Below are 19,965 nucleotides of genomic sequence, written 5' to 3'. Positions count from 1 at the left end.
TTGTACGACGGTAAATGATTGGAACACACAAGAACCCGTAGATTACCCGGTTGCTAGAGGTATTGACATGTCGACCAGATTCTATCCATCAAAAGAGAAAGAGACAACTTTTGCTATGGCAATACCTTGTGCAAGAATGGACTTTTGCGACAGAGGTCTGTGGGTTCGTCACCCACCTGGTGAGGCGTGTGAGTTATGCGAGTTGAGCTTAAAGGCTGTCCTCATTCCAGCAGAATCTTGATGCTGACCTAGACACGCAGACAATCAAACGGTCCAGAGCGTCCTAACAGATCATACACTCAAATGTCTGGCATCTCAGGTGGTTCGAATTCGTACGGAAGTCCTACCTCGCCCACATACTTGTACAGGATGTGCTCGAGAAAGCCACCGAGACCGAGAGTCTGCGGACCGCCCTTGAGCTCCACCATCTTGACCGCCCCGCGGACGTGATGTCGGGACATCTCGATATTGCCGAGCAAGAGCTACAGGGTCGTCAGCAAGCCGGGAGAGCGAAACCATTCGAAGGGGGCGTTCCAAGCCTCACCTCGTCGGCGGCCAGTATTATGGCTAGGGCAAACGCGGAATCATCCACGGCCGACGTTCCGGCAGAGATAGCACGCCGGAGCGCCCGGACACAATCCACTTTGTATTGCAGGGTCAGATACAGATACATTTGTCGCTGCTGATGGACTTTCGACAAATGGCGGCTCGCGGCGAGGAAGATTCCCTTTAAACTGCCAGCGTCGGAAAGCGCAAGTTGGACCCAGTCCCGACTCCTTTCTTCAAGGTAGGTCACGCGGTCTCTGAGCATGACGCACAGGCTTTGCATGAAGGGAATGACCGCCGTCACATCTGGTACGGGTTAATGACCTGGCTCTCTCCTGAGGTTGGTAGTGCGGCCTACAGTGATAAAGGAGGAAGTGCTCGATGGGTCGAAAGGGGCTTGCGAAGCTCGCGAAAGGGTCTCCTCGTCCCGGCGTCAACAGTCCCAGGGGACTAGACGCGGCGGTCTCCTTCACTCCGGACGGGTCGGCACTGGGCGCTGGCACCTTGTGGATGGTCTCCAGAGCGCCGTCTCTGTTTCCGTGGTCTTCGTCAGGGCCTCGAGCGGCCTTCGCGGCTTGGTACTCCAGCGTGCGCAGCCGCCTTTCTCTGGCGTGGGCGGCGCGGGCAGCGTGCGAGTGCGCTCTCCGCTGAGTCCCAGCAGAATCACCGTCTTCGCGGTCTGTCCAGTTGATGAACTGGACCTTGCCTGTTCGCCTTAGCATGTTTGGAGGCTAATTCTGGGACAGATATTAGTCGCTCCCCCCGAAATTTATATGTCCCTGGAAAATAATTGGAAGGACCTGAGCAAACAGATGAAGCCTGATGTCCTAGCATTTGTCATCACGCAAAATCAGTGGAAATTGTCTGTCGATCGTGAGAGCCTTGCATTTTTGCGTCCGATTATTAATCCGCGTAAACGTGTGGATAGCATCCACCGACTTGCAGATGACCAGATTGACTTTGGCTGGTCTGCTCAAGGGAGTCTCGCACAAAGATCTGCATGAAACAGGGCTCTCGGTCTCAAGCACTTTCCCGCAGGTGCTCTAACTGCTACCGATCATCATTTTGGCAACACTAACCCTTCGATTCGTTTGCCGTCTATCTGAGTTTCAGAACGAGGTCAAGACCCTTCATAAGCAAAAGTACTGCCGTTTTTGTGCTTGCTTGAAGAAGAGAGCTGCTTGACTGAAGCAGCGACTTCGCCGAGTAACGACATGGGACAGTCATCGATACCGTCCGCCATACAATTCGCTGATCAAAGAAGCCTTCTACAGATCTCGGTGGAAGTTTGGCGCGCCCAGTTTGTCTCTCCATTGCCGACCCTTCCACATCAGCAGGATGATTCCTCCGTACAGAACGACACTGATCAGCGCCATGACAGACCACGCAATTCCGTAGGTGGTCTCCTCGGCGAACGGGATCTGTGAGGGTGGTTTCACGTCAGCGCAACTGTTATTGGTGAACGTGCCACTTGCAACGCACCATGTAAAAGCCGAGTGTAAAGGAGAAGCAACTCAGGCGCCCAAAGTTGAGCAAGGTCGAGACCTCTGCGTTCTGTGGCTTGTAACAATCTGCGAGGTAAGCATAGATGTTGGTGGAGACGATCTGGAGACCGAAGGCGGCAATTCCAATCCCCATGACTGGACCCATCCAGTGCGTCCGATACTGCAGACATACGCCCTCGATAATGACGCCGGCTGGAAGAAGGAAGAAGCCCGGCCACGTCGCCGTCAGCCTGACTTCGCTGGTGACATCGCCGTGGTGACGCTTCATAGAGAGGTATAGAATCCGGTCGCTCACTGGGCCGGCCGTCAGCTCGCCGATGACGGAGCCGAGGGTAGTCGACAACCCGATTGCCATGCCCACTTGCGCCGAGTCAAAGTGGTAGATTTTGCCAAAGGCCGGCGCCCCGGTGACGGCGAACAGGACGGTTCCGATGCCAAATGCATAACTGTAGTATAAAAAGCAGAAGAGCACCGAGGGATATTTCAGCATGATGAAACAGTGCGTGACGTCCCACAACCGAAGACGCCCCTGTCCAACGACGCCGTTGAAGGTGAAGAGAGACAGCCAGGACTTGGTGTGTCTCTTCGACTGACCCGTGACAGGATCACGGTGGTAGAGGGTTTCGGGCAGGAAGAAGCAGTTGACGAGCCAACTGACTGCAAGAGCGATACAAGGAACCCAGTAACACCACCGCCAGCTCGTGCCTTGAGCAGTGAAGCCACCACAGATGGCCGCGATGTGGGCGCCGTTGGTGATGCTTGAATTGCGTTAGCGAACTGCCCCCAGAGCACGGGAGGCAAGAACAGGACTCACAACACAACATATACGCCCATATACCTATTCTCAAGTGTCAGGATCTGAAGAATGATGCGGAAAGATGGGATACGACATACCGGCCACGTTCGTGCATGAAGAACATATCAGACACTGCGGAGGCGCCGATGGCCATTCCTGGAGCCAACCCTACTCCGATGAAGACACGCGCGACGAGGAGCGTCCCCCAAGTCTTGGAGATAGCGCAGCCAGCGCCCGCAATGATTCCAACGATCGAAGTGAAAATGTAAACCGGCCTTCTTCCATAGACGTTTGATATGGGCGACAGCAGCAGGCCGATCGCGCCAGAGGTAACAATGGCTATGGTCGTGTTGTACGACGCCTCGGGGACTGAGATATGCATGTATTTTGCCAACGGGCCATACGCTGGATTCTGCACACCCCTTAGTACGAGGATGAGGGACTGGACCACCCCGATTTACTCACAATATAACCCTGCGTGAATGGGCCGAGAAAGGCCAGGAAAGAGATTTGGAACAATGTGGCCAGCTTCCAGAAACGGCTCCAGTTCAACGGATCTTTGTCACTGTTTAGCAAATAGCTTGAAGTAGGAGCACTTTCACACTTTTCGGACTCACCGAGAGGGTCATCAGAGGGCTGAGGGCGAAGGGGGTAGCCATGGGGATCAAGTTTCAACGCCACGTCCGGGCCTGAGTCTGCCGACGTTGTATCAGCTTGTCGAATGGACTCGTGCTCAGCGGTCCAGCCCTTGGTATCAAGGTTCTCGACACCCATGGTGCTGTATACTGTATGTCTTTCGGCCTGGGCTTTCGATTCCCCAACCTTGATCTGTCAAAAAAGGGTGGCACAAAAGTATCCCGTGTTGAATATGAAAGCAAGCTCGCCTTATATGAAGCTTCAGCTTAGGTTCTCATCGTCGCGCACTGGGTAGAAAGCGACGGATCTTGCTCGACGTTCTTCCGGGCCCGGATCTTGCACGTTCCAGCCAAGGGCCAGGCCTTTGTCCATCTTTCCTGGGGATTTTGCGGAGACTCCAGACTCCATGGTGATGATGGTTGCATCGGAGCCAGAGCCGCTCCGCAGAGCCTAGTGCCCGCGGCCTTGGTTTGCGCTCCATCTGCATCCCGCGTCAAGACAGCCGAAAGAGTTACCAATTAGAGCCTCTCGTCCTATGCTTGCTGCCGACGCCGCGGTGTTCTCACCAAGCTTCGGCCTTGGAAGGTTCTCAAAGTGCTGTTGCAGCGGAGTCAGGCTCGACGCAAGTCTTCTTAGGATCCTGCACTCAGTTAGACGGCCGATCTCGCCTTCAGCTGCTCCTACTTATTCCGATCGCTAGGTCAGGTTGTTTCTTGCCATGATGTCTTGAAAGATTCAATTGCGTAGCGGGGTTGACCCAGCGAATAAAGCGGAAGCAACTTTGGTATGCTTTGAAGGGTGGAAGATAAACATCACCAAGAAACAACTTGCACACAACTTTTCTCCGAGTACATCTTGGCGCAGAAATCCTTCATGCCGCAACGTGTCTCCGGCGAAGAACTTGGAATGAGGCTGTCTCATCCCTGACCACCGGCACCAAGAACTTCTTTGCTCGCGCAGCTTCATTGCGGTAGGCGTCTGCGCTGAGGCTGTTGGACACTCTAACCCTACTCAAGGCGCTACCTAGGTAGGCAGACGACATTATGAAACCAAAGGGAGTAGAGCCCCTTCAGGACTCACACCGGCTCAGCCTTGTTCCAGGTTTGGCCAGGCTGTGATGGAATGCTTTTAAAAGACTCTGGGGTGGCATGCAAATCTGCCTAACTAGGCTGCTATCTAAACGACAATGTTGCTTACGCACGCGTTGGCCCCCATACCTCAGCCAAGCTACAGCGGTGAGATGCGATAAAATCTCAATTCCAGGCCTCTATCCTGGGAGTATTGCGAATGGCTTCCAGGAGAACCGTGTACAATTTACACTCGCTGCCATGAATCTGCTGCAATCGCCGAAACTCATTCCTATCAGAGCCGTTTCAGGTTTGTTCATTTCAGAGTGTGTATTTCACTCATTCAAACTTGAAAAGTTGCTGAATCTCACTCTCTAGTCGCTTCGGCGCTTCTTCAGCGAAAAATCTCGAAGGCCATGGTATTGTTCGGATTTTGTCAGTGTTGCAGCCCCACGAAAAGTGGCGACCCCGGAACTCTCTCGATGCTGGCACGCATATGGAGGTAGAGAGAAGCCCGGGGGGTGCCAATCTCGCAGTCAAGACAATCGAGATCGATGACGATCCCCTTGTTGATATTCTTCAGTACCTGGAGGAAGCCTGTGACTGGATCGAAGCTGGGCTGGGTCGAGAAAGTGATTGCGGAGGATATGTCGCTGGAAACCAGCCTCAGCCGGGTGTACTAGTCCACTGTAGGCAGGGCATCTCCCGCTCTGGAGCTTTTGTTGTGGCATTCTGTAAGTCCGTGTCGCGGCTTTGCTTGACCTAACCTCGTTTCTATCGACAAGTGAGCAATGCCAGACTGACATTTGAGATATTTCTTGAAAGTGATGCGCAAGTTCAAAGTTTCGTACTCGGCTGCTCTTACGCTGGCAAGAGAGTCACGTACCGAAATTTGTCCCAACAGTGGATTCGAAAAACAGCTTCGCGTCTGGGAATTCTGCCAGTACAACGTCTTCCGCGATGATGACAAGCAAGAGGATAAACATAAAGTTCGTAGCAAGAAGCAGTCATATAAGACGTGGCTGGCCGAGCGGGATAACCTGCTGCAAAGGGGAGAGGAGGATGTCAACCGAGCTAGGTTTTCGAGTCTGGCGAGCATGGCTGCGAGATTTGGGAGGAGGAGGCAAGAGGAGGCACCAGGCGAACAAGCGAAAGGCACAAACGAGGACGAGGGGAGGAAGAATGTAGAACAGAAGCAGCGGAAGGAGAGTTGGGAAAGGGTTCAGAAAATGGAACAGGATTGGAACGAGAGGTTGATTCGAGGTCAGGTCCATGCCGAAGGTGATGACATTAAAGGCCCGAAAGAGTGATTTGAGCTGTTCCCGAACCCCCAGGACCATGATGATATTAGGCAAACACTTTGTGAACGCACAAGTGCCGTCGTGGACGAGACGTCGAATTCCATCATTTCCCAATGATATGACAGAGACTTTTCGTTCCCTTCACTCCTTCTCGGACGGACAACCAACTTTGAGAGATCGGAACTCTGGGGGTTCAGAAGTGCTCTCTTGGATTCGCTCCTTTCTCGCTCCAGCATACCAAAGCTCGGTTCCAGTAGCAGAAGGGATAGTGAGACTGCTAGTGCGCGGTGGGTGGAACAAAACATCCACCCAGGATGCGGAGCTCCATCCCTGTGTCGAGAGATACTTAATCGTAAGAATTAGAGTCTCGGTCCTCGTCGTCGCTTGCATATGTGACACGGTTCGTGGATGTTTCGTCGATACTGGCCCCAGACGCACCGCACTCTTTCCCTCGGTGGTCTCCTACAATGATGCTCTGTAGTGTCACTGTGACCGCAGGTATAGTAGTTGAACCAAAGATGGCACATCTTGGCCGAATGAATATCTGGATGTACAATCTCCTCACTAAGATCGCGAAGAGGTGGGATGGGTTGCTTTCTTTCTCGATGAGAGTTTGTTCTCCAAGGCAGTTACTGTGTAGGAACTGTTGATGAGCGCCTTCTGCTCTGTAGCTTTTGAATGTGTCGCGGTGCTGCTGTTGATGTATCTGTGTCTGGAACTCAAAGGGGAAAGAACAAATGAAGAATGAAATTTTAGACCCGTTCATAATGGTGCTATTGTCACAGTAGACTGAGAGTGATATAAGCATGCATGTGAGATATGTGGCAGAAACCAGTCACTTGGTTGATGGGTTATTGAGTCAGGTCAACTGCAGGCTCTTCACTGCGGATCGATTCAAGTATCTCACCTCTTGGATACTGACTATACTTCACCAGAATAGCATTCTCCATACCTTCGGGGATTGCAATCTCGTCTAAACCGAAAATGGTTGTAGAACTCCTGATTTCAGCCAGAGAGAGCCAATAGGTCAAGTGTGAGGTTATGCTGTCGGCGGGTAACAACATCATCTGCTCCAAGCAAACGCACAGCTGGATGAAGGAACAGTCCCCACCGTGGTCTTCTGCACAAAAGTCAACATGTCGTAAACAGAAGTCAGCGTCGACTAGCTGATTGTCCGTTGCCTTCAGGTTGTTTTGGAGTTCTCCGGACGTATCAAAGCCATGTCGGAGATGTAAATTTCGCCTGTGAACGGGTTGGATACTTCCCAACGGCGAAAGCTGAAGATGAGATTCCCATGCACTTTTGCATGGTACCAGAGCGTGTGTCCCGAGGACTGACGCCCTTAGGTACTGTTCAATGTTGAATCCGAGGACTTGAGGTCTCGCTAGCAGTAGCAAACATCTTCCGCGTGCAGAGTCTGGATTTCTGGATCGAACCAAGCAGAAACGGGGCGAATTGTACGTTCCTTGGGATGATGGCAGATAGCTGCTGGACATCAGGTAAAGCGGCATAGGTTGCTCTCCAAAATGGTACCATTGCGCTCAGCTGTCTCCCACAGAGAACAGGTTCGGGTTTGGCGTTTTGCACCATCTCTTCTTGGACAATCTCCAACGTCTCCTCAAAAGCCGTTGTAGAAGACCAGCGGCAAATGGATGCGTGCTTTGTGTGACACTTTCAATTCTCCCCCAAACCCCGCGTTGATGCCGATCAAGTCCTCAGGGATGTGCGGAGATGTCGATCATCTCCACATGTATTGGTTTGGCTAATTGGAGTTTCCAATTCGATCTCAACCTACAGCGCCAACTGGCTTTTTAACCGGGCGAGGTATCACCACTTACTTGAGAGACATCTCCATCCACGTCACTCCTCGTTGTATCCAATACCACTTCATGACCTCCTCGGTCCAAATGCCGGCGAAGCGGCGATGGTCGGGGGACATTCCCAGGAAATATGCAGGATGAGTCCGAGAGAAGCGGGATCAAAATATGGCAGACGGAGTATTTAGAGCATGAGGATGATAAAAGGGGAGCAAGGAGTTTCTCTCCAGCTGCCTTTCACACCGCCTGAGCCCGCACCTCCACCATGAGACGCCTTATTCTGTTTCTTCTCATTGCCGTTGCGGCCCTTGCAGGCACAGCATGCATATCCAGCCAGAGCCTTTCGGTCACAGCGGGCACAGGCATATTCACGGGTCTTCTCAACCCAACTTACCCGAATGTTCGTGAATTTCGAAATGTCCCATATGCTCTTCCCCCGACGGGTGACCGCCGTTGGCTTCCTCCTCAGAGGCTTCCAGCGTCAAACAAGCACTATGATGCCACTCAGTATCCTCTCTCTTGCCCACAATTTGTGACCAAGGTGAAGTCGGTATGGAGTGAGCAGATTCCGGAATGGTTGATCTTTGATGGCGGTGAAAGCACCAGCGCCGGCTTATACGCATACGGGACCTCTGAAGACTGTCTCAGCCTGGCCGTTTGGACTCCGGCAAACGCCACTGCAGCTTCGAAGTTACCGGTAATTATGTTCATGACAGGAGGTAATTGACACTTCTGAGAGAATTTTTGGCCGTCCCCTAACAGCGATTCAGGGGGCATGGTGACTGGCGGAGTCGATATACCGATCCAAATACCTGCTGAATGGGTAGCTCGAAGCCAGAGCCATATTGTGGTAACGATCAACTACCGGGTCAACATCATGGGCTTCCCCAACGCAGCGGGATTGGCAACGCAGAATTTGGGGCTTCGAGATCAAAGAGCAGCGGTTGAATGGATCCAGGCCAATATTGCCAGCTTTGGCGGCGACCCAACTGCCATAACGCTATGGGGACAGTCAGCTGGTTCTCGTTCGACCGACTATTATAATTTTGCTTACTATAAGGATCCCATAGCACGCGGCTTTTTCATGCAATCCGGAACAGCGTTGTCAAGCACAGCCAATGCCGACGTCCAGGGCACCAACTTCACATTTGTTGCGCGCAATCTCGGTTGTGATTTTCCAGACAACAAGACTGCTGAGTTGGAATGCATGCAACGAGTCCCTGTCAGCGAGATCGAGAACTTTGTTGGTCAGTACCAAGACAATTCGAGCACGACAAACACTCATCAGGCCTCGATCGCTTTCACCCCGATTGCGGACGAGGACATCGTATTTAGCAACTATACGGCGCGATATCAAGCCGGTCAGGTTGCCAGAGTGCCAGCGATCATTTCAAACACTGCCAACGAGTACGTATCTTTGGCACCATATCCATTGGATAACCTCACCGCAGGTCCAAATCCGAAAGCAGTGTTGGCAGGCACCCTCAACACCGTCTGTGGCATCTCAAATTCGAGTCTTTACCGGAACGACCTGAATATTTCCACTTTTCGGTATGTGTATGGCGGCAACTTCTCCAACATCAACCCACTGTGGTGGATGGGCGCATATCATGCTTCTGATCTGGCAATGATGTTTGGGACCTATGGTATCAGAGCGGGAGAGATATCAAGGCTGGAGGCCGAGACGAGTGCCGCCATGCAAGACTATGTCCTCGCGTTCATCAAGGATCCGATCAATGGACCAAGGAGTGTAAACTGGACGGCGTATGATCACCACAATGATGGTGGCCAGATGATCCTATTTGGAGCCGATGGAAAGGCTATTCAGCAAGTGAATGGGACCTCCGTTGAGGGAGTCTGTTATGGCGAAGGCACTTATGATAGCACGCCTTGAGTATGATGGACCGTAGAGAGGCCAATGGCTCGTGAGCGACGCATGCGGCAAGGTAGTGGCGCCATTCCATGGCGCTTCTTTCGTGCTGCTGCTGAGTGAAGTCAGTGAGCAGAAGCAAGGATGCATAAGTAGAGCACGCTAGATTAATACATTGCATGCTCCGGGAACGAACGAAGATCCGGAGGTGGCACTTCGGCTGATGGCAACGTGTTTCAGCGGGGAGTTGCGCTTGGAGGAATTCGTCGTCCGCAGGCGGCCGAGGCGACAGGCGAGAGGCGCAGTCGAGCATCGGCGCTGATTGTTCCAGATCTTCCTCCCCCAAAGCAACCTTCGACCTCTTCTTTTTTTGCGGATCGACAGCATTCTTGTCCCGTCGACCCGGTCATTCTCGCGGCAAGATCGTTTCCTGGATGCATCGACGATAATGCGACAGTGAGTGGCGTCCCTCGGGACAGCACTCTTATCCATCGACCGCCATGGGTGATAAAGCCCAGTATGACCACCTGCCCATCCCTACCTACGAGGAGGCCACCTCGTCTCGTCCTGCTTCCTCCCAATCCAGACTCGGCCCAGAAGAAATCAGTGACGATGCTGAGAGGCAAGGCCTTCTGGGGTCCTTCGGGAACTATCACCCTCCGACCGTCGAGTCTGCGCGGCCGAGCCTCGATTCCCTCGACGGTATCGAGCAAGATGGGGAAGACGAGGTACGCAGAGAAATGCAGCAGATGGACGTGGAAGACCCTCAGAGCGACTCCTCCCACCGCTCGCTCCTTCGATATCGCCTGTCCAAGAGTTTCTCGAACCTGACCAACTCATTCTCCTCCCTAAGCCTCCCTTCCTTTCGCCAATACCTCTCCAACATTTCATGGCCGCGCATAAACTATCAACAATTCGATGCGAATCGCGTCGTCATCATCGGGCGACTGTTTGGTGTTTTCTTGATCATGGGTGTTCTCTATGTACTTATAGCGTCGGACGTTCTGTCATTTACAAAGAACCGCATGGGGATGGGCCAGATATACGACCCTGAGTCTATCAGAATATTTGTACAGAACCATATGAACGATCATGGACACATGCAGAAATATCTCGAGCACATCACTGACTTCCCCCACGTTGCGGGGACCGAGGGCAATTATGTACTGGGAGAATGGGTGGCTGAGCTTTTCAAAGCAGGCGAATTGGAAGAGGTGGAAATGGAGAGATACGATGTTTACATGAACTATCCACGAAAAGATGGGAGAAGAGTGGCCATTGTCGAGCCAGACAGCATGAAATGGGAGGCCAAAATCGAGGAAGATCGAGAGAAGTCGTTGGTCTTTCATGGCCATTCAAAGTCGGGCAATGTGACCGGTCCCCTGATATATGCAAACTTTGGGTCGAAGGAGGATTTCAAAACGCTCGAAGACAACAACATATCCGTTAAGGATGCCGTTGTACTCGTTCGCTACTATGGCTCCCAGGGAGACCGAGCGCTGAAAGTCAAAGCTGCAGAACTTGCCGGTGCTGCAGGATGTATCATCTACTCTGACCCGGCGCAAGACGGCTTTGTCCAGGGACCGACTTTTCCAGACGGACGATTCATGCCTCAAGATGCGGTACAGAGAGGCGCGGTCAGCCTCATGTCCTGGGTTGTTGGAGATGTCCTCACTCCCGGATGGGCTTCAACGCCAGATAACAAGAAACACCTGAAACCCGCAGAGAGCGCCGGCCTCAACAAAATCCCTTCCATCCCCATCTCCTGGGAGGACGCGAAGCACTTACTCGAATCGCTCAAAGGTCACGGCAATCAGATGAAGGATGATTGGCAAGGAGTGCCTGACTTTGAATATTGGACGGGAAGCCCAGACTCTCCAAAAGTCAACCTCCAGAATTTCCAAGATGAAGAGGTGAAGCAGCCTATCTACAACGTGTTGGGCAAGATTACAGGCTGGGAGCAACCCGAGAAGAAGATCGTAGTCGGAAACCACCGTGATGCATGGTGCACCGGCGCCGCCGATCCCGGTAGCGGTACCGCCGTCATGCTCGAAGTTGTGCGGATTTTTGGTGAACTGCGTCGACTGGGTTGGCGGCCTCTTCGCACCATCGAATTCGCTAGCTGGGACGGGGAGGAATACAACCTGATCGGCAGTACCGAGTACGTCGAGAATCGGGAGAATCAGCTGCGCGAGGATGGAATTGCCTACCTCAACGTCGACGTTGGGGTGACAGGAGCCGATTTCCACGCCGCCGCCTCTCCCCTTTATGAACGACCCCTACTGCATGTAATCAACCGCGTCAGTGATCCCTCCACAGGCAAATCCATCCGCGAACTCTGGGACGCAGATAGCCGGAGGATTGAAGGCCTCGGCGCAGGAAGCGACTTCGTCGCCTTTCAAGACATCGTGGGCACCTCGTCGGTTGATATGTACTTCAAAGGTGCCAGGTTCCCCTACCACTCCTGTTACGATAACTTCGAGTGGATGGCCAAGTTCGGTGATCCAGACTGGACATATCACAAGGCCATGGGTGAGATCTGGTCGCTCCTGATTCTCGAGTTGGCCGACAGACCACTTCTCCCGTTCGATATCAGCGCATACGCCCGGGCTATTGCGCGATATATCGATGACCTTAACGCCTATGCGAAGTCTTCACCCACAGCATCTGACACGAATACTCTTGACCTCTCTTCTTTGCGGAAGGCATCGGACATCCTTGCTCAGGAGGCGCTGCGCTTCCACACCTTCGACGCATCCTGGCGTGACTTCATTTTTGGTTCGGGAGGTTTCGAATCTTCGGCAATGGGGACCGCCCGCTTGGACCACAACAATCGTCTCACACATTTCGAGACGGATCTTCTCGACCTGACCGAAGGCGGTGGGTTGGTCAACCGAACGCAGTTTAAACATGTCATATTTGCTCCACAGCTGTGGAGTGGATATGACGACGCGACGTTCCCCAGTGTGAGAGACGCCGTCGATGTCGGGGACTGGGAGGTGGCGCAAGCCGAGGTGGAGAAAGTGGCGGGCATATTGGAACAAGCGGCCGGGAAGCTGAATTCATGAGACGTGTAAATGGGACGTGTAAAGAGCAGGGAAGGAGGAACCAATCAATCTCTTTGATCTCGAGGCAGCGCACTGGCTGACACAGGACTCACCGGTCAAAAGCTTTGCCCAGGGATTGTTTTTGCCCTTTTCGACAGGACCAGCGGGATGGGACCATGTTTTGCTATTGTTCTGTCCCCTTTTTCTTTGTGGCTATTGCGAGGAAAGGGGCCAAAAGAGAGCACGGCGTACGGTGGAGGGTGATAAGCGCGCCTCGGAACGAAGCTGCCACTGCTCAGCGTCGGTGTCTCTTTGTATGTCAGTGTCTTGAAGTAGCGGGGGCACTGGTCTGCGACTTAGACATGAGCGGCTTGGACTCCCCACGAGACATGCAGAGACCGGGAATCAGCGGCTCCGGCAAGCTCGTCCATACCGATCAGGATTTCTCCTATGGATATATGTTTCTACAGCCTTGCGATTGAATATATGCTTTGGGACTTTTTTCATCGCCCTTTTCACACCCTCAGACCTCCCTCTTGAAAGTCTTCGCCAGTGCCCAGAAATTCTCCATCTTGGCTCGGCTCAACACATCCTTTGCCTGCGCATCCGTCTCGCACACTCTGGCTCCCAGCCACCGCTTGAAACTTCTCTGCTTTTCTTCGCCCTTGAACACCAGTTCACACTTGTTCAGGCTCAAGTCCTTCAATTCGCCGTTCTCGTCCTCGGCCTCGAGCCACTTGGCCAGGGCTTCGCGGTTTCCTTCTGCCACGGAACGGGGTGCTTCCATCTCGGTCCATCGAATGCGGTTTTGCATTAATTTGTCATAGTTCCGGATGCTGTGCTCGCCACCTTCGACCACGACGAGGTTCATTTTGGGGTGCATGATAACGACGCCGGTGAGGGCATTCTGGTCCGCGTTGACCGAGACTTGGTATCTGTGCTTGCCGTTTGCGAGTGAGTCGATCTTGTAGACACGGATTTGAATCCCACGGGCCGCATCTTCGGCTTGCTGTTTCACCAGTTTTTCGGCACGCTGTTCCTTCGTCAACTTGCGAGCCAGATTGGCTTCCTCGGCCTTTTGCTGCCGCTCGGCAATTTCCCTGTTGACTCGGGCTTCCACGGCTGTGGGATCTTTTACGGCTTCTTCGCCCAGTACGCGCATCAAGTTGCTCTTTTTCACCTTTGGTGGAGGCGGTGGAACAAGACCTAGTCGGATTTTAGCTTGTTCTTCCTTGAGATCGGCCATGCGGCGTTGACGGCGTAGTTTAGCTTGTTCCTTCGACGTAAGATACATAGGTTTAGGGGCGGGGTTGTTTTTCTCCTGCGGTGGCTCAATAAGGACCGGATGCTGGATGTAGACCGTGATAATACTATCCGGCGTATCGATCTTCAGGTTTGCCGGGTCGGAGATGGCATCGTAGGATTTGCCATTCACGAGGCCTTCATCCCACCATTCCAGATCAGGAGGAGCAGGGACGAGGAACGCCTTCTCGGTATCGAGATCTTCTTCCAAGCCCGCTTGCCTTGCGCGTTCCGCAATTTTCTTCTTCATAGCTTCTAATTGCGCTTGACGTCGGAGTGCTGCTGCTTGTTGGATATATTTTCCCTTTTGATTAAAGACTAGCTGTCGAGAATGCCGGCCCTTAGGCAGCACGTTTCGGGAACCCAGAGTCGCATCGAAGTATGGGTTCTCTTTGAGTTCTTCCAGCGAAGGGCCCGAGAGATCTAATTGTGCCTTCTGCTGCATCGAAGCAGGTGACTCTGTCCTTCGATTTCCTATTGCGGATGGGAACTTTGGCTGCGGTGTGCGCCCCTTGCTTCTCTGCGCATCATGCTGCGAATCGGCCAACAAATCAGGATGTATACCAATGTTCAGCCCGCCTCGTGCTTTCGACATGTCGTCATTATAGGCTGGAGCAGAGTAATTTGTCGACGGCCTTTGCTGAGTCTGGGCTGCTACTCGACCGGTCGCTGCTGCCACGCGAGCCCTCATCTGGGCAATCCTGTCGGTCGCGCTCAGAGGAGGGTTGGGCGAGGCACTCGCTGTCATTGCAGGTGAGGCGGGTGATGCACCGCTCTTCATGGCTGCCAGTTTCGCTTTCAACTCAGCCGCTTTGGCTGCAGCCGCGGCTTTCGCACGAGCCACTATCGCATCGGCGTCTGGCTTTGCCCCCATAGGCGCAGAGGCGGCGGCGGTAGCTGGAGTGGTAGGACGAGGAGAGCCATTGTTAGATCTGGCTCGTTTCTGGCTCTCGAGTCCATCGTCTTCAGGGTGAAGCCTTTTCAGCACATTGCTCGCTCTGTCTGCCATTTTGGAAGGTTGCAAGAGGAAGACTCACTAGGAGCAAGAGATTGACTGCTCTTGCAGGTGCTGCGAGCTCGCGTGAGGTGAGGTGAGGTGCGGGAAGCGCACGCTGTCTAGATTATGATGGCAGACGGTTCAAACAGTCCAGATGCCTGCGCGCGCATGCGGAGAAAATCGTGATCCTGCCAAGCCAGCAAGTCAAGGGGTCGAGACGCTAAGCTGTTTTGGGGAAAAGATGCCGCCTTGTGCGAAACCTCAGCCTTGCGAATCGTTCATTCCGACCTCAAATTCGAAGCAGACCTCACTTTTGATGGCATTTATTCTCCCAGTTTATCTTGTTTTCTTGGCCTGGACTGCATACCTCGGCCCTCGAATTGTATACTCATGTGTCATAGTCGCCTATCATTTATATCTTTCTCCCCTGTCCATGCTTAAATATCTGTTCGAAGACCTCATCATCCTGAGCATGGCTGTTGCCACCCGTCAGGGTATTGCACAGTTGATAACTGTATGCCAGGGCATCCTTTTCAATTTCGCGGTAGCTCCCATTCTCCACGTATATCACTTCGCCATTTCGGGACTCGTCGGAGGCCAGCAGACCAACTGCTCGAGCTACGGCAGCAGGCTCCTGGAATCTGACACCAATGCTTTCCAGCCATTCAGCATCCAAAAGATTGGTCCGGGTCCAGTTAGGTGCGATACTGTTGACTCGAATTCTGTCCAGATTACGTACTCGTAATTGCGGAAGGAGGCCTCTTTGAAATCCGAGCACACCATGCTTAGAAGTAGCTAGAGGTCGAGGTAAGCCCTTCGGGGGACAGAGGAACTTCGAGAGTGTTGGTACTTACTATAATCGGTTGCACCAAATGACATATAACCTGCCGATCCACTGTTAGTTGAGCAGCTTTGAGATCGGATATTGGCACTTACTTGTTGCTGAGGCTGTAAGGACAATACTTCCACCCGTGGTTTGCTGTGCCATGTGCCAAACTGCTAGTGTAACGGTATTAATCAGACCGAGCACATTGATTTCATAGCAGAGTCGAGACGGCTCCTTCGGTTGCCCATGATCATCAAGTCGTAGGTCGAAGTAATCTGCCGTTGTTGCAACGCCTATAAAATCTCAGCTACTTTTCACCGTGCTAACCTTCACGTTTGCACAAATATGAATATTGACAACGGCAGAGCTCACCAGCATTTGCAAAGGTGACATCCACACGGCCGTATTTCTTCACAGTTTCTTGGAATAGATGACGGAGATCATCCCATTTTGTGACATCGGTTTTGATAAAAATAGTGTTGGGAAACTCGCCGGTAGGTGGTTTTAGGTCTGCGTTCACAACTGTTGCCCCATTCTTCACAAAGAGCTTCAGAGCCTCCAGGCCAATTCCAGACGAAGAGCCTATTTTCTCTGTCAGGCTTTCTGGTATACCTACTTTCCACCATTCAGTGTAGCCCGGTGTTCATACCTGTCAAAATGGCAACTTTGCCTTTGAGTGCCTTTGCCTGGTCCTCATTTATCTCGAAAGAAGACATTGATGCCAGAGATAACACAATTTTGCGTTGAGATACTTGGTGACCTGGACAGATATCCAGGATTAATTCACATTCTTAAGGAACCAGCTAACGTGACTTTTAGAGAGCTCCATAATACCATTCCCAACAACCGGAGAGGAGATCGCCGGCCAACACCGTTGTGCTTAACAGCGGTCAAAAGACTTCGCCGATTGTTGCCGACTGGTCTATGAGAATTGTTTATGATATGGGTCATTGGCATAGAAGCCGTTACCAACAGTTATTGCAGGATGGAATGTTACGTACGAAAGATACTCTGACGGCCAGGCGGAGTATTGCAATGTTTGTCAGTCTGCTTCATTCGGACGAGACGCTACTCTCTCCGATGTTGCTGCTTTGGGTGCCGTTCGGACAGAGAGATGGCAACAGCAAAGAATCTTACTTATAAAATCCTACGCAGCCTCAAACACAAGTAGTAGGACGAGTCAGCTTTTGTCACTGTGCCATCAAAAACTATGCAGATCACTTTGCAACCCCTTACTTTATACTCCACTGCCGCTGGACCGAAGTGAGTGACTATTCAATGCCCGAACGTGTTGTCCAGTTTTTTCTGACAACCAAAGTCCGTACAAGGTTGCAATTGTCCTTGAAGAGCTAGGACTGCCATACGAGACTCAGCTACTCGATTTGTCGGATGTGAAAAAGAAGCCTTTCACGGATCTTAATCCGAACGGCAGGGTACCAGCTCTGACGGACCCGAACCGTGGGTTAACGATCTGGGAGTCCGGCGCCATCATCCAATATCTCGTCGAGGTCTATGACGCCGAGGAAAAGATCACCTACCACAAAGCGCCTGAGAAGTTTCTTCTGAACCAATGGCTACACTTCCAAGTCTCTGGACAAGGGCCATACTACGGCCAGTGTGCCTGGTTTACCCACTACCACCATGAAAATATCCAAAGTGCAAAGGATCGATACCTAAAGGAGGTCGAGAGGGTGATCTCCGTTCTCGACTGCTGGTTACAGAAGCATGACTTTCTTGTTGGGGACAAGTGCACTTACGCCGACTTGAGTTTCGTGACTTGGGCGATTCTCGTGCCATGGCTTGACAAAGAGAAAAGGATATCGATGTCACAATACAGTGCTTATAGCACTTGGCTCGAAAAGCTTGTTACCAGGCCGGCCGTACGAAAAGTCCTCAATCTACTTGAAGAAAGGAGAAGACATCTGTGAAAGTTGATGTTGTGATTATAGGCGTCTATCTAGATAGTCTCCATTATAATGAAGTGACATACCGAATACATCTGTAAGGGCCGACAAACCGAGTAATCGTCTAGTTGCTATGCAAGCCATCAGGTTGTAAAATACCTATAGTGCAGCGTGAATCGAGTCATTGATACCGGTCATGGAAAGCCTGTGTTACAAGTTAGCATTAGATAATTTAGATTTAACATCAGATGGTTTTAAATACGGAGTTCGGGGTGGGAAGTGGCCAATCCATGCCCGCTACGGCCGTGAAGGTTCATTAGAATTCTAACCTCTTTCTGTCTCAGGGGAAAGCTTACGTCTACTTGATTCGCGAGTCTCCTTCTGGCTCTCTTTGGCCGTAAATCTTACTGGGTTGTCTTATTGGCTCCAATAGCACCGCAGGCTAGCATCCAAACACCCCATCGACCACGGTAAAGCACGGTGCTCACAACGCCTAAAACAACGTGTTCAACTGTCAACACTTGACGCTCACCAGAGGCAAATGTCCAATCGTGATGGGACTGACTGACTTACGTGCGTACGCTGGCGACTCAAAGGGGCTTTCCACATGTTTGGAAGGCTAGGTTCAATTTCCCCACTACCCCAGATCCCTGGGGAATGGGTCTCCATCGGTAGCATAGCTAAGCGATACTCCCAACAAGAGCTTGACTTTCTATACTTGCGTACTGGTTTGGTCCTGCCCGGCACTCCCACGGTCGTTTTGGAGACCGTCATCCGAGGTATCCATCTTGCTAAGACTGTAGCTGGTGTATATATGGACAATCAAGATGCTGAATCGGCATGTCATGTAGTTTGGAAAATCGAGTACTGTCGTTCTATGAGCAACCATCCAAGAGGTACGGTTTCGTAATGGATTCGCAGAGTATCAAAGTCCCTTTCAATTGGCGCAACTTCTGGACATGCATGGCACTGAGCTTTGGCATGTTCGTGAATGGATACCTTTCAGGAGTTATCGGCACCACGTTGGCCGACCCAGGCTTCCTTGTGTACATGGGGCTGGTGGACAGAGATGGGGATCCCACTGACAACTCTGAGGCCTTGATCGGCGCTTCTACTGGGATATTTCAAGTAAGCATGAGCACCGGTCCTTCACTTTCGTCGTGATGCTCATACTCACCCATTATCAGGCTGGAGGATTTGTTGGGGTTCTCATCGGTAGCTGGCTGCTTGATCGATTCGGGAGAAAGAAAACTGCGATCATTGTGGCGACTGGTTGCACCATATCCCAGGCTATCACCGCCGCCTCGCAGAACGTTGCCATGTTCATAACGTTGAGATTTTTTGTCGGTGCTGCGGCATTCATGGAAATGTCCATTAGTACGTCTGTCCCTCTATTGCTCGATGAGCGAATTGCTGACACCAACGACAGCACCGGTTTACGTTGCCGAACTGGCTCCCACGAAAACTCGCGGCTTGACTGTTGGCATCACCGGGGTTTGGGTTGCAGTTGGGTACGCTGTGGCTGCGTATTTTGGCGCTGCATTCTTCAGCCTTGGGGAGACCATTCAGTGGCGTCTTCCACTCGCACTCGGCGTGGTCTGGCCACTGCTTCTGCTTCCTGCATTGCTGGTTGTCCCGGAGTCACCAAGATACCTTTTGATGAAAGACAGGGCTGAAGAAGCTCTCGCCATTGTTTTGAAACAACATGCTACTCCTGGCCGTGAAGACGACGCCCGGGCAGAGTTCTTTCAGATGCAACAACAAGCCGAGCTCGACTGTACTCTCGACGCTTCGTGGGTTGGATTTTTGAAACATAAAACCCACCGCCGGAGAGGCGGATTGGTACTCATACTTGGCTTCCTGGCACAGACGTCAGGCAACCTCGTCGTCAATAATTATGTATGGCCCTTCACCCCCCAGTTTGTCTTGACAGTACTAATGGGCTTGACAGGGTCCGAGCCTTTATGGCGCTCTCGGATATGGTCCGTATGACCAAGTCAGATTCCAATGCGGCTATATCACAACGGCAATCATCTTCAGCACCATTGGATCGATGCTGGTAGATGGCCTAGGACGCCGATTGATCTTGATCAGTGGCTTGGCAGGATGTGCATGTATGATCTCCCTAGAGACTGCGATGGTTGCCTGCTATGCCGAAGCGGGAACGAACAAGGCAGGCCTTGCTGTTGGAGTTGCGGCGTTGTACTTGTTTGAGTCTTGCTACTGTTTCAGCGTTGATATCTGTCTCTTCGTCGTGTCCAGCGAGCTGTTTCCGAACCATTTGCGCTCGAAAGGGGTTGCTCTAGCCATTGGAGCCTGCAACTTGACAAACATTGTCCTCCTCACCACTG

The 19,965-nt window shown here is 52.1% G+C and overlaps 4 protein-coding genes across 6 annotated transcripts; 2 read left to right on the top strand and 2 right to left on the bottom strand.

Moving 5' to 3' along the window:
• Positions 1-137: 137 nt before the first annotated feature.
• PV07_09789 (uncharacterized protein) lies at positions 138-1,268 on the bottom strand (the record flags this gene model as incomplete). Its single annotated transcript, XM_016397077.1, has 3 exons — positions 138-482; positions 545-852; positions 905-1,268. 3 exons carry the CDS (start codon positions 1,266-1,268, stop codon positions 300-302), a joined length of 855 nt encoding a protein of 284 aa, XP_016244268.1. The 3' UTR covers positions 138-299.
• A 3,518-nt stretch (positions 1,269-4,786) lies between these two features.
• On the top strand, positions 4,787-5,922 carry PV07_09788 (the record flags this gene model as incomplete). 2 transcript variants are annotated; one of them, XM_016397075.1, is made up of 3 exons in its annotated part: positions 4,787-4,876; positions 4,929-5,284; positions 5,376-5,922. In XM_016397075.1, exons 1-3 carry the CDS (start codon positions 4,812-4,814, stop codon positions 5,858-5,860), a joined length of 906 nt encoding a protein of 301 aa, XP_016244266.1. In that variant the 5' UTR covers positions 4,787-4,811. The 2 variants fall into 2 exon arrangements, with proteins under 2 accessions (XP_016244266.1, XP_016244267.1); XM_016397076.1 differs by having other exon boundaries at positions 4,787-4,860; positions 5,376-5,860.
• A 3,952-nt stretch (positions 5,923-9,874) lies between these two features.
• On the top strand, positions 9,875-13,091 carry PV07_09787 (uncharacterized protein). Its single transcript, XM_016397074.1, has one exon. The coding sequence runs from the start codon at positions 10,039-10,041 to the stop codon at positions 12,604-12,606; it is 2,568 nt and encodes an 855-aa protein (XP_016244265.1). The 5' UTR covers positions 9,875-10,038; the 3' UTR covers positions 12,607-13,091.
• On the bottom strand, positions 12,938-15,031 carry PV07_09786. 2 transcript variants are annotated; one of them, XM_016397073.1, is made up of 2 exons: positions 14,925-15,031; positions 12,938-14,850 (listed from the first exon to the last, which is right to left on the bottom strand). In XM_016397073.1, the coding sequence occupies exon 2, from the start codon at positions 14,759-14,761 to the stop codon at positions 13,109-13,111; it is 1,653 nt and encodes a 550-aa protein (XP_016244264.1). In that variant the 5' UTR covers positions 14,762-14,850; positions 14,925-15,031; the 3' UTR covers positions 12,938-13,108. The 2 variants fall into 2 exon arrangements, with proteins under 2 accessions (XP_016244264.1, XP_016244263.1); XM_016397072.1 differs by having other exon boundaries at positions 12,938-15,031.
• Between the last annotated feature and the right edge of the window lie 4,934 nt (positions 15,032-19,965).

This window comes from Cladophialophora immunda (assembly GCF_000835495.1).
Source record: "Cladophialophora immunda strain CBS 83496 unplaced genomic scaffold supercont1.6, whole genome shotgun sequence".
Classification (NCBI taxonomy): Eukaryota; Fungi; Ascomycota; class Eurotiomycetes; order Chaetothyriales; family Herpotrichiellaceae; genus Cladophialophora; species Cladophialophora immunda.
Note: the sequence above shows the minus strand (reverse complement) of the source record. Positions and strands in the feature narration are given on the sequence as shown.